The 13,607-nt window shown below is 38.3% G+C and overlaps 1 protein-coding gene across 1 annotated transcript in view; it reads right to left on the bottom strand.

The window, feature by feature from the left end:
- Positions 1 to 13,256, bottom strand: part of LOC307133500 (uncharacterized protein) — a gene marked incomplete at both ends in the record, with an annotated part of 35,597 nt that extends 22,341 nt beyond the window's left edge. The window contains 17 exons of the mRNA XM_079828584.1: positions 29 to 76; positions 174 to 197; positions 305 to 343; positions 450 to 482; positions 3,247 to 3,393; positions 3,880 to 3,918; positions 4,019 to 4,072; positions 4,593 to 4,643; positions 4,726 to 4,776; positions 6,300 to 6,338; positions 9,745 to 9,783; positions 9,965 to 10,006; positions 10,333 to 10,374; positions 11,964 to 11,996; positions 12,399 to 12,467; positions 12,580 to 12,647; positions 13,246 to 13,256. Of these exons, the coding sequence (XP_079684710.1) occupies positions 29 to 76; positions 174 to 197; positions 305 to 343; positions 450 to 482; positions 3,247 to 3,393; positions 3,880 to 3,918; positions 4,019 to 4,072; positions 4,593 to 4,643; positions 4,726 to 4,776; positions 6,300 to 6,338; positions 9,745 to 9,783; positions 9,965 to 10,006; positions 10,333 to 10,374; positions 11,964 to 11,996; positions 12,399 to 12,467; positions 12,580 to 12,647; positions 13,246 to 13,256 (829 nt within the window). The remainder of the gene's footprint in view (positions 1 to 28; positions 77 to 173; positions 198 to 304; positions 344 to 449; positions 483 to 3,246; positions 3,394 to 3,879; positions 3,919 to 4,018; positions 4,073 to 4,592; positions 4,644 to 4,725; positions 4,777 to 6,299; positions 6,339 to 9,744; positions 9,784 to 9,964; positions 10,007 to 10,332; positions 10,375 to 11,963; positions 11,997 to 12,398; positions 12,468 to 12,579; positions 12,648 to 13,245) is intronic.
- Between the last annotated feature and the right edge of the window lie 351 nt (positions 13,257 to 13,607).

Below are 13,607 nucleotides of genomic sequence, written 5' to 3'. Positions count from 1 at the left end.
TGTTATGTTGTATGAAATGTTTCCTCACCTGTGAATCCTGTTTCTCCTCCGTTCATTAGCTGTTTGTGCCCATTACCTGCGAAAGGAACCCGATTAACGCAACTAAATCACGCATTCTGATTAATATGATGCGCAATATTGTTTGTTTTGCATTAACACAACACAGTACTCACCGTTGGATTCTATCTCTGGGATTTCTGAATTTATAAGACAAAAATGACACAGTATGACATCAATTACTATTTAACAGAAAACACTTGGTTTCCTCTGGTAAACGCTGTATGTAAACTGTGACGTTTATCACCTGGAGACTCGATTTGAGATCCATCATGAGCCGTTTCTCCTGATGCAAGAAGACAAGATCTGTTCTCGTATAAGTGTGTACAGCATTTAAGAAGAAAGAAATGACCTCCATGATATACAATAGAGAGATCCTGTTATTCACATACCATTTTCATATTGTGGAGCGAATCCCTCTGACCCTGAACACATGCACAGAACATTATTATAACAGTTGCATACATCATTTTTAAGAGGCCATATTATGCCCTTTTACAAAGTTTACTAGAATAGGTGTTCATGCTTGAATGTTCAAAAAACACCTTTTTCACACATTTGACATTTTTGCAGCTCCTCTCTTTCGAGGCTGAATCCGGAATCGCCCCCTATACCCTTAAATTTGGCACTATTTGAGGGGACAGCCATAAGGATTATTAGGAACGCCTGTTCAATTTCTCATTAATGCAATTATCTAATCAACCAATCACATGGCAGTTGCTTCAATGCATTTAGGGGTGTGGTCCTGGTCAAGACAATCTCATGAACTCCAAACTGAATGTCAGAATGGGAAAGAAAGGAGAGTTAAGCAATTTTGAGCGTGGCATGGTTGTTGGTGCCAGACGGGCCGGTCTGAGTATTTCACAATCTGCTCAGTTACTGGGATTTTCACGCACAACCATTTCTAGGGTTTACAAAGAATGGTGTGAAAAGGGAAAAATATCCAGTGTGCGGCAGTCCTGTGGGTGAAAATGCCTTGTTGATGCTAGAGGTCAGAGGAGAATGGGCCGACCGATTCAAGCTGATAGAAGAGCAACTTTGACTGAAATAACCACTCGTTACAACCGAGGTATGCAGCAAAGCATTTGTGAAGCCACAACACACACAACCTTGAGGCGGATGGGCTAGAACAGCAGAAGAGCCCACCGGGTACCACTCATCTCCACTACAAATAGGAAAAAGAGGCTACAATTTGCACGAGCTCACCAAAATTGGACAGTTGAAGACTGGAAAAATGTTGCCTGGTCTGATGAGTCTCGATTTCTGTTGAGACATTCAGATGGTAGAGTCAGAATTTGGCGTAAACAGAATGAGAACATGGATCCATCATGCCTTGTTACCATTGTGCAGGCTGGTGGTGGTGGTGTAATGGTGTGGGGGATGTTTTCTTGGCATACTTTAGGCCCCTTAGTGCCAATTGGGCATTGTTTAAATGCCACGGCCTACCTAAGCATTGTTTCTGACCATGTCCATCCCTTTATGACCACCATGTACCCATCCTCTGATGGCTACTTCCAGCAGGATAATGCACCATGTCACAAAGCTCGAATCATTTCAAATTGGTTTCTTGAACATGACAATGAGTTCACTGTACTAAAATGGCCCCCACAGTCACCAGATCTCAACCCAATAGAGCATCTTTGGGATGTGGTGGAACGGGAGCTTCGTGCCCTGGATGTGTATCCCACAAATCTCCATCAACTGCAAGATGCTATCCCATCAATATGGGCCAACATTTCTAAAGAATGCTTTCAGCTGTTGAATCAATGCCACGTAGAATTAAGGCAGTTCTGAAGGCGAAAGGGGGTCAAACACAGTATTAGTATAGTGTTCCTAATAATCCTTTAGGTGGGTGAATATTGGGCGTTATTGAGTGCACTCATTCTATGCACCGCAATAAAATTGCACAGTGGCTGTCTGAATTCACTCACTCATTTTCATTCACTCCTTCAAGTGAACTGTATTAGTGGACTACAGTAGGGAATAGTGATTGAGGGTTTAGGGGGCGATATCGGATTCAGCCCCAGTCTGTCAGTAACGCTCTGTTTAGTTCCTGTCTCTATGAAGCCCCTCCTTCTGAAAAGAGCAATGTGCTCTGATTGGTCGACTGGACCAGTGTGTTGTAAATGGTTAACTGCTTTGAGCTTTTTTGGTGAAATGTCCCGCCCCTTCCCATAACTGCGAGTTTCAACACTAACTAAAGCCCTGTTTCCACTGAAATTACCCGAAACAATTTGTACCAGGAACTTTTTTTCCCCCAGACCTGCTACTGTCTGCGGTTCCACTGCGGTCTAAAGTACCGTGAAGATTAGGCAAATTAATCGAGAGACGTGGGACTACGCGCGACTGTTCCTCCCAGTCACCGACGGACAGTAATCATTTTTGAGCGACACTGTCTGCAACAATAACAAGTATGGAGGAGATGCAAGCAGCGCAGCTTTTGCTGGTTATTTATTGATTTACTAAAGAGGTAATTAACAAAACTGCGGAAAAGAGACGAGCACTGATACTAAAGCGTATTCTGAAAGCTCGTAAAGCTAGATTTAAAATAAGACAACGTATGTTATCATCTATTACGGACATTAACCGTGAGATTGCTAAGACGAACGCGCGCCATCGGAAAGAGCAAGACTGATATTTACTGAATGCAGAACGAACCTCGCAAAAGACTTTTAAAAATGCCGGTTGAAATAAAATGCTCCGTGGAGTCAGCATGTTCAGCGCCCAAGTCCCACCCCCGAAAGTACTACCTCGCGAGCAGGGCCGGTTGAAGGGGGAAATATTTACCCGGAACTTCATTTAGACCCTGGTTCCTGCGGTCGAAACACACCGAGTACCACCCCAAAGTTCCTAGTTCCTGGGGAAAGTTCCTGCGATGGAAACGCGGCTTAACTCAACCAGGCCTCGTCCCTTTATTTTGATTATGCCTTGGAATTATTTAAATGAGGAATATTGTGACGTGTTCGTTCCCGGAAGAAAATCCAGACTACAATGGAGGCATTTCAGGGAGTTCAGAAACAGTGACACTGATATAGAGAATTACTGGAGTGACTTTGCAGACCTTTTTCATGCTCGAACAGCAACATAACACTCTAAAGAAAGCTGAAAATTTAAAAAAAGCATAACAGGTCCTCTTTAAGGAGGAGGTCACCATGTAAGTCTTACATTTGATCTTTTTGGTTTAAATACCTGCAGGCTGTGATTGGACCTCGGAGGAAACTACACCCACACCACCTGACGCCTGCCCTGCTGACGGTCGGCCAAACGTGTGGCTGGATGACATTGTTGACCCATGACCTGCTGCTAAGTGGCCTGATGACCCTTGACCTGATGACACTGTGAGATATCACATTATGTGGTGCATGCAAGATTAACCACCACTTTTATATGCACTAGAACATTCAGTAACACTTTACTTGAGGACTTGATGTATAATATATTATAAAAGTATGCATAATGTACATTTTAATGCATTAAATCTTTTCATAAGTAATTGTAACCTAAGTTCAAATGCATTATAATATCTGCATATTCCTTGTTACATCTGAAATTGGTTGATTGTCATGTGTTTTAATGACAGTTACACTTTCTAAAGGTGTAACAATGAATACATAGGTTTTGTAATGTAGGCTGTTATTACTGTGGTTACAATCATGAGATCATACAGCGCATTATAATTACAATACAAACCATAATTAATGCATATATTACACTATTATCAGGCCTTTGGATATATTATGATTTTGGTGTGCATAATATAAACACAATTTAAAATATAATATAAACCCTGATTGCTTTAACTTAAACAGAACAATCTCTTACCAACAGAAATGGACACTGAATGGACTCCCCCGTCTGTGCCTGAAACACATTCAGTTTATTAGGCTTCTCTACAGCTGTAAGTTTCTAAATTCTTTGAAATATTTCTAACAATAATTTACAGGTTTCTGAATGTCATTACCAGGGACTTTTGATCCTGAACCTCCAGTAGCACCCGCTCCTCCAGCTCCTACACCTGAGAACAGTTTCCTTGGTCACTCGTCATGTTATACACTACTGTTCAAAAGCTTGGGGTCAGTGCGATTATTTTATTTAATACTTTATTTTAGAAAGGATGACCAAAGTAAAGACGGATCATGAAGGATCATTTGACACTGAAGACTGGAGTAATGATGCTGAAAATTCAGGTTTGATCACAGGAATAAATTACATTTTTAAATGTATTCAAATAGCAAACAGCTATTGTAAATTGTAATAATATTTCACAACATTACTGTTTTTACTGTATTTCTAATCCAATAAATGCAGCCTTGATGAGCATAAAAGTCTTCTTTCAAAACTTATTTTAACCATGACCTCTAACTTTTGAGCGGTAGTGTATATTAACCATGTGTAATTTAATATTATATACATTTTATCTTCTAAAATATAGTATTTGTATTAAATATAGTGCATAATAAGCTATTTAGTATTGCTAGTATTTATGCAATGCCATATGAATGTGTTTTTTTAGGCCAAAATCAGTGACCGGGTACCTGAAGGAACTGTGTCTGATTTGGACCCCTCTTGTCCATCGTAACTTGCACCTGTAAGTGAAATAAATACGGTGATTAGGAAAACGTGTTAGGGTAAAAAGAGAAGCATGTTTACTGCAGGTGAATACAGTACCATGAGAACTTGATCCAGGTGGGCGAGAGTACCCATCTCTACCGTTACTTCCTGTAACACACACAGACGCATTACTGAGAGGCCATTCTTTCTACAGTAATAAAACACTGTTGCACGTCTTAAAAATGCTCCAGTAATCCAATGACAAGCAGTGGGTGGCTTAAAGGGACAACAAAACATTATTATATGGCAGCGGCTAAGTGCAAATAGCGAAAGATGATATTTACTAAGTGTAAATAGTGATATATTCTATTTACACCATGTAAAAGTAGCAGTTCTTTGCAATATGTGTAAATAGTAATTACATGCTATTTATACGTTATTTTAGCAGATACATACTATTTGCACCTCAGTACTGTTGTACATCAACACAGGGCCTTTAGGTGGGTGAATAAGTCCCCCCAATAATTATAAATGGCCAAATTGCCCCCCCCCCATATTTTAAATTCTTGCACTGCTCTGCTGCACTTCATTATGCACCGCTCTGTATGTTGTTGTTAGGATGACAAAAGGTTTAAAAGTTACATTTTAGTTTGGTTTGCCTCAGCGCTCATCAATGTCAAAATAATTGAGATGGCCAATCAAATCAAAGTAGGCAGGGTTTTCGTTCTCTTTTGGCTCGTGCACAGTCTTCACTCACAGACGAGCATGTCAATCTAGCGTATCGTATCGCCGTTGCGGAGAGAGACTCTATTCTTTCTGGTGAAATCACAAAACAAAATGCACACAAACGTGTCCCTTCTCTTAATATACAATCATTGATGAACATCTTTGATTTGAATGAAGAAGAAAGAAAAAAACCTAAATGAGAGCGGATTAGAACCCAGAATCTTTGATACGGTTTACAAAAATTTTACCAACAGACCACTAGAGAATTTGAATGTCAACAGCAGATCTGTGTATTTATTCACTAATGTGAAGAATCTTGAGACTAATAATATATTTGACGCAAATTAATGCAAATATTGTTTTCAAGTTGTACCCCAAAAAGATTATTTCCCAACTAGAATTAGACTTAGAATTTTGTTCACTGTTCTGTTTCTTTATGCTTTTTAAAAATAAAAAAATTGTCCCCCCCCAATGTTCAAGACATGGTTACGGCCTTGCATTAACAGGATGCAATAATACATGTAAAGGATTATATTTATTAAAATTATTAAATGGATGCTGTCTTAATGGGACAATAAAAGCCCCCCCTACACCGACCCCTAACCCTACCTAATAAATACGTTTATTATTATAAAAAATTTCGTTAGGCACGTTATTTCAACTTTTATAAAATGTTCTTATTTTTATTGAAAGTAAATGCCTTTCCGATGTGATATGTGATGGGAAAAGGGAGAAGAGCGAGCTCTGCAAAAGGCGGATTCAAACCTAGATTCCATGAACCTTACGCTCTGCTGACTACTCCACTGAAGACATTGAAACACGTCTTTTTTTTTAAAATCTTGTTTGGGCCAACCAGGCATTGTTAGGCGGAGCTACTGCGAATAGCCCTTGCCAACAAGGCACGCTATTTGCACTTGGTGTGAATAGACACTCCGTTATTATTATCTGATTGAAATGCTGGTTACCATTTGCTCCATCTGAAGCTGTTGATGTGCTGCTTGATGCTGTAATGACAAAAACACTATTTTACTTTCTCATATTGGACATGAGAGAGAAGATATCAAAGTCAACTTTATTGTCATTTTTAGCACATTGCATGGCAATGGATATAAAAAAAACAAAGAGCATGAGCACGGAAAAGACCACAGTAAATATGGACAATAAATACTGACAATTTCTCTGAAGTTTGACTAACATTCTGGTAGGCCTGTCACGATAACTACTTTTTGTTTTGCGATATATCGTCCCAGAAATAATTGCAATAAACTATATTATTGTCATTTTGAGACTTTTTTTATGTCACTGAATATATAATCCTAATATAACAGCATAATAATGCAAGTAGACCTACACACTTTCAAATGACAACCTTTTAATCTTTAGATCATGGAAATTAAGGGTAAAAAATATATTATGCTAAATAAATAAAAAAATCATATGTGCACCGGAATAGGGGATTGCGGCTTTGAAATCGAGTCCATTTGGGCTTATTCTTCCAAACTGTCAGTAGTCAGGAAAACACTATAACTCCTCAAATGGCGCCTTTTTTCACCTGTCGATAACCGCTCTATGTATGAAGGAACTGCCCGAGAACCACTTTCGCCTCCGTCATGGAAAACATACAAGATGACGGCACAATCGAGTAAAAGGTTGGTGACAATCATTATCATGTAAACATAATGGGCGATATATTGCATCACAAAAAATGATTGAATTCACAAAACTGACACATTTTAAGTAATCTGAATTGGTTAATTGCTAAGAGTTTTATGAACTTGTTTCTTTTAATTTAGACAAACTTAAATATAACTGAAACCGGGCTGGGATTTCTATTCCCCAGCAAGATTTGTTTGTGCAAGATTAATGTTAAATAGGATATTTAGTAGTGTTTATTATTTTGCTATGCTGATTTAGAAGAGTTTCTGATATGTTGGTTTTTTTGTGGGTTTCCATCATGTGACGTGTGGAGCATGAGCTTAGTTTGAGAACAGATATATGTTAAATGTTTTATACTGTCATACTCATTCAGTAATTACTATGTTATGATCGCTAGATATGGCTATCAAAGCATTGTGTTACCAATTAGCAAGTTAGCATTTACTGAATGAGGTAGTTAAAGCTAGCCAAGTTTCCACTACTGAAAATATTTAAATTGAGATTACATGATAATTTTAAGTTAAATATATGAACTATCAAGTTAAGAGTAATTAAAATGTATGAGTACAAAATCTGCCAGTTCTGCTTACTAAAACATGTAACTGATTACCTCAAATATTTAGAGTTTTGCCAAATTATTTGGGTTTACAGTGCAGTCATTTACGCCATTTCTATCTGTATTTAAACTCATTTAAGCCTTGCCAATTTAAATATTCAAGTGCAAGAAGATGTAAAAGAGAATTTGTACGCGTGCTGGGAAAAGATTTGCGTGTGCACTCATCTGAAGTGTGCACATTCTCGTCTAAAACAACGCACAAATATTGAGTTCTCTCTTAAAGTCTTCCATTTTAACGGACAAATTTACACAAAAATGATGTCAACATGCCCGTATTATTGAGTATCCTAACAAACATAGTGGGTTATGTCTTAAGTGAACGTAAACAGCCGAGACAGACAACGCATGTGTACAGAATCAGTGTACTGGATCCGTGCATTCACTCTTAAAGCGATAGCAGCCTAATATTTCTTTTTTTAATGTTAATCAAACAACAAACGACAAGGAAATCAATAGCTTTTGTAACTTTGACTCTTTCCCCCTCAGTGTTTTTTTTAAAAAGTTGCCAGCCAGGGTTTTTGATCATTTTCACAAAAATGTAATGGCCCATATTGGAATGGAATATTTTGTTGTATGAAGATCTGAGCATGCAATATATCAAAAGAAAGAACAGACCCTCTGCTTTAAAACAAAAAGAAAACCGTTTTATTCTAGCTTCAGGAATTCCTTTTATTAACAAATTTTATAAAAAAAATCATAAAAAAAGCAAAATTTTGAACAAAAAGCTGAGAAATCACGTTTTTGTCAAGGACTCCATCCAGATCAGATTCAGAGCGATGATCAAACACAGATGGAGTAGATCAAGACACCCCTAATGCTTGCACAGTCCTATAGCTCGTCCTGGGTCGACATTTCAAGCAGTAACATTAGATAGTTTTGATTATATGTTTAATGTTGAGGATCAAGTTATTTTACATATGCATCTGCTTGCATACGATCGCTTGTTTTTTTTTACTTCTTCGCCTGTGTTTTGATCAGGATATTCAGGAGATGCGTAATAGCGCCCCCTAGCGTATAACAGTGAAAACACGGAAACACGAACATTCTGTGTTTGGCAGGGAAGCGCGGCAACCTCCCCCAGTTTCTCTTGAAGCCAATACGGAAGTGACATAAACTGCAATTCATCGAGTGGCCACTAGGGCTCACACAGGCTTCAGAAGGGAGCAGAATCTCATTGAGCCCCATGTTAAAATGCCCAACTTTACAGCAGAGAAAAACATGTTTACAGCCTGGTACAAATTGTGGTATTGGTCTATATATCAAATTTTGCCCTTCATGACAACTGTGAGGGGGGTGAATTTTTTTTATAACTCATTTGTTTACATTATATAAAGCCTTAAAGTTCTGCATAATTAAGGGCGTGGCCACTTTGCCGTTTGTCTGCTGTCTGTTAGTCATCACGTCACCTCAGCCCCACCCACGTCCCGCCTCTTTGCCCATTTTCTGTTATCCGGGAGTGATGTGCGATGACGCGCTGCCAAGACAGTAACAGCCAGCTCAACCCTACTTTACGCTCCAAAACTGCTCTTCAGAATCCTATGGGTGACGTCACGAACACTACGTCCATATTTTTTTTCAGTCTATGGTTTTCTCACGAATAATGGAAAATTCCGTGTTTGGCGGGGAAAGAGTTAATAATGATGAATCTTTGTAAAATTTATACAGTGAAGATTATATGCAATGGTATTTTACATTTGATTACTTTATTCAATTTCTGTAGCTGAAAACTACTGTTAGAAACCTTAATAACCTGAAAAGCACTGTTTGTTTTATTTGTATCGCTGCGTTGTTGTATTTATTTGCGCTGTTGCTTTAATTTTCTTAATTTTTATTTGACAGTAGTACTTTTCTCCCCACTGAACATAGCACATACTGAAAGCGTATATTGAACCGTTCCACCCCTAGTTGGATGTTGGATGTTCATCAAACATGTTAAAATGTAACTAGTGTTCAGAGAACATTCAAAAGTAACATTCCCATCAAGTTTGCAAAATGGAATGTTCCCATAACGTTCGCATAACCAAGAAAAAAAAATGTTAGCTCGGGTATTTTCTAGACACAGGGTCAGTCGGGTGTTGCTTTTCTAAAGCAGGACTTGTGTGAAAGTTTTGCCCCTGATAGATCAGGTTCACACTTACAGACTTGGCCAGTTTGAGTGCCACCATTGAGTTTCTGACCTGGGAAACAAGAGCAAAGGTTTTGTCAAAAGATGTATTGGGCTTCAAAAGCGAGGCCTGAAAAGTGGCCATTGAACTTTCAACAAATTCACCTTTCACCAGAGGCCATGAGAGGCTAATGCACTCTGAACAGGAGGTTTTAAAGAACTTGTTTTTGCCTTATCGAGTAGACTTTCCTTACCGTTTGGGGATTCGCCCGCAGCGCCGCTGCCAGGAGTCATACCTTGGAGAAAAACAGCCCTTCAGTCTAAACAAGGTCCCGAAACATCGGTCCCCACAAACATGCCCTCTCACTGCGCTAGGCCTCATTTTCCACGGGCTTGTGCACCTGACGCGGCTGCTGATGTTTCGTCTTTCCACATTTATTAATAAATCGAGCAAGGCCGTTCAGCCACTGTGGCAAAATCCCCACATACCTGATCCCTAAACCAGATTATGTACTGATTGACTTTGCTTACTGAGTAGGGTGCACCCAGTGAACTATTTTCCAGTGCTGAGAGGTTCAGTGTTCTCTGCCTCCAGCTCTAAAGAGGATTAGCTTCACCTTACCCAAGCCTTTGGGTGCTGCAGTGGCTTGCTGCGATCCGGCTCCTTTGGGAAAGAGGGAGAGGAACAAGAAACATATTCTTAAGATTCGCAGATATCATTTCTCACAGGTCAATCAATCTGTTTCGGCCAGGTGTATGGCCCTCTGGAAGGACAAACGCTCTTTTTACATGCGCTTAAGGGGCTTTGCCCCAGTTATAAGTTGCTTTTATAGGCTTTTATGAACATTTTAGATATGGTTTTAGTTCTTTTTGTTGCTTCCAAAACCTCCAAATCTTTGTCACAGGTTGTATATTATGTACAATATCAGTTTTCAGTCTTGATTCACATTTGTAATTTATACTACTGGAACATTTGGGGTCAGTAAGATTTTTTTAAACGGATTAAATGTGACCGTAAAGACATTTATAATGTTACAAAATATTTCTATTTCAAACGTTTCTCAAATGTTTTCAACATTGATAATAGTCAGAAATGTTTCTTGAGCAGCAAATCATATTAGAATGATTTCTGAAGGATCATGTGACCCTGAAGACTGGAGTAATGATGCTGAAAATTCAGCTGTGATCACAGGAATAAATTATATTTTAACATATATTCACATAGAAAACAGTTCTTTGAACAGTTCTATTATTGTAATAATATTTCAGAATTTTTACTGTATTTTTGATCAAATAAATGGAGCTTTGGTGAGCAGAAGAGACTCTTGTCTTTAAAAATAAATAAATAAATAAAAAATCTTACAGACCCCAAACTTTGAATGTTAGAGTATCTTACACTCTAAAAAATGCTGGGTTAAAAATAACCCAACTTGGGTTTGAAAATGGACTAACCCAGCAATTGTGTTGTTTTAACCTTGCAATTGGGTTGTTTTAACCCAGCAATTGGGTTGTTTTAAGCAAACATTTAACCCAACCGCTGGGTTAAAACAACCCAATTGCTGGGTTAGTCCATTTTTAACCCAGCATTTTTGTGTAATTACAAAATTGTAATTAACTTACAAAAAGTACCATGGTTGTATCAGATGGTAACTATGGTATTCCAATGAAATCCAATGGAACAACTTTGTAAATACTATGTAAATATGACATATTTTGGTATGAAGAGTATATGTATATATTATATACTATATCTCAATAGATATATTTATATATCTCAAAGTACCGTACTATTACCATCACAGTACTATGTTTATTTTTGTCATGGTATTAACATGATTCCACAAAGAATATCATACACTCTAAAAATGCTGGGTTGTTTTAACCCAACAGTTGGGTTTGTCCATATTTGACACAAATTTGGGTTAAAACAACCCAGCATTTTTTAGAGTGTACTCTCCAACGCGATCATGTCCAAAAAAAACATATGGTAGCATGCTACTTTGATATATACCATGAAACTATATGACAACCATATTTATACAACATGGTACTTTAAAAAAAAAAGTACATTATACAGGAAATAATACTATTGTACTTTTTTGTACGTGTAATTTTTATATGATTATGGCAGAACCCCAAATGTATATAGCTCAGCCTCGTTAAGAAAGCAAACATTTAAAGCAAATTATGACTCATTATGTGATTATTAAAGATGACTGAGGTTTGGTGGTAAGTTGTGAACTTGTCACCCACCCTTCATATGCTGACCTTTGGAGTCATCATCATCTGTAAAGAAAAGGGAAAATCGATACAGTTTATAACAACCGCTCCTTTGTTTTGCCCTTCTCCTCTTTCTGTCCTGAATCCCTCACAGATCTGCTGACTGTTATCAGAATATAACACGAGTCCACTGAGTTTAGGATTCACATTAATAAGGCTCTTTTATTTCCCCTTAGACACTTGTGATTATGTTGCTTTACTCACTTTAATTGGGTTTATGAAGCTTAACGGATTTAAAAAAGCAATTCAAGCTCACTTTTAAAACTGTTTATCATGAACGTTACAGTGTTAACTTCTTATTTTGTCCTTTCGCAGGTTAACATGTCATGTCAAATTGAGCTTCTGTGGTACGATCAGCTCTCATCGGGACGCAGAAGAAGTAACATCTAAAAGACCTTCATCCCCTACCCTCTTCCTCCTCTGACAGTTCTTCTTCACCCTCTTCAGCTTCGAAGTCATTTTCCTCGGGCTCCTTATCTGTCCGGAGAAATGATTCAGCAGTGGGCGATTGTGTAAATACGTGCGGGCGCTGTATGTTAAACACAAGAACGTGTCATTAAATACAGTCCTCTGGGAGAAGAGCTCGTACCTTCAACAGGAGCCGTTGATACGGTGGACACCAGAAACACAACAGCCACTGAAGCAATTACAAGATTTCTGTGAAAGCAGAACGATAAGAGTCCAGAGTGAGCAAACGTGAAGCAAAATGACCCCCCGAAAACAAAGGTAGATGCTTTTTAGGGGGTATATCACACTTACTAGACAAGAAGGGAGCAATTTGTCATGCATATTCACAAAAACAGCTCTGAAAATGGCCCAAAAAATGCATGCTTATGATATTATTCTAACTTAGAAAGTAAATTAAATGGTCAAGTCTAAAAACGATACATAGCAAAATATACATATTGTGATATTTAGAAAGCACAGCTGTAATCGGCACTAAATGAGACTCCCAACATCAAAACATCAGAGTAGCGCAGATTTTAAACTATAACCAGATATAAGTCATATGCAAATTGCATTGAATTGCAAGATTATTCATTGCAAATCCTACACAAAACATGCATTTTTTGAGCACTGCGGTGCTTGCAACACCAAGGTCATGGGTTTGATTCCCAGGGAATGTGATAAAATCCTCATACAAGCACCTTAATAAAACAATCCACTGCTCCTTGCTGATTAATTATCTATCAATTGTTCCGCTATAATCAATGAAGTCAGACTGGATCTTATAAATCAAGCGTCATTGACTTACCGTGACAGCATCTTTAGCACAGGTCTATGTGGGAAACTGTGCAGCAGACATAAAGCAACCAGCAAACGTGCTTTTGACTTCCTTATGCTTGACTGGGCACCAAAATACATTTTATACCCTTCCAGCCCCCCATCTTGTTAAGGGGCAGGACTTGACGTCTAACCCCAGCCCCTGCCATTCAAACTACTCCCTCTGAAGAATCAAACCACAGGTGAGTACTGTGACATTTTATGATTCATAATTCATATTCTGATCAGATGTGCAGTGTCCTCAAGCGTCAAAATGCAGAAACGCTGATGGATATCTACTGTACGTTGGATGTTGAGTGATGATGATGCCAGAGATTAAGATAAAAAAGTTGT

This window comes from Gobio gobio (assembly GCF_949357685.1).
Source record: "Gobio gobio genome assembly, chromosome: 11".
Classification (NCBI taxonomy): domain Eukaryota; kingdom Metazoa; phylum Chordata; class Actinopteri; order Cypriniformes; family Gobionidae; genus Gobio; species Gobio gobio.
The sequence above is the reverse complement of the archived record's forward strand: the minus strand, read 5'-3'. Positions and strand labels throughout refer to the sequence as shown.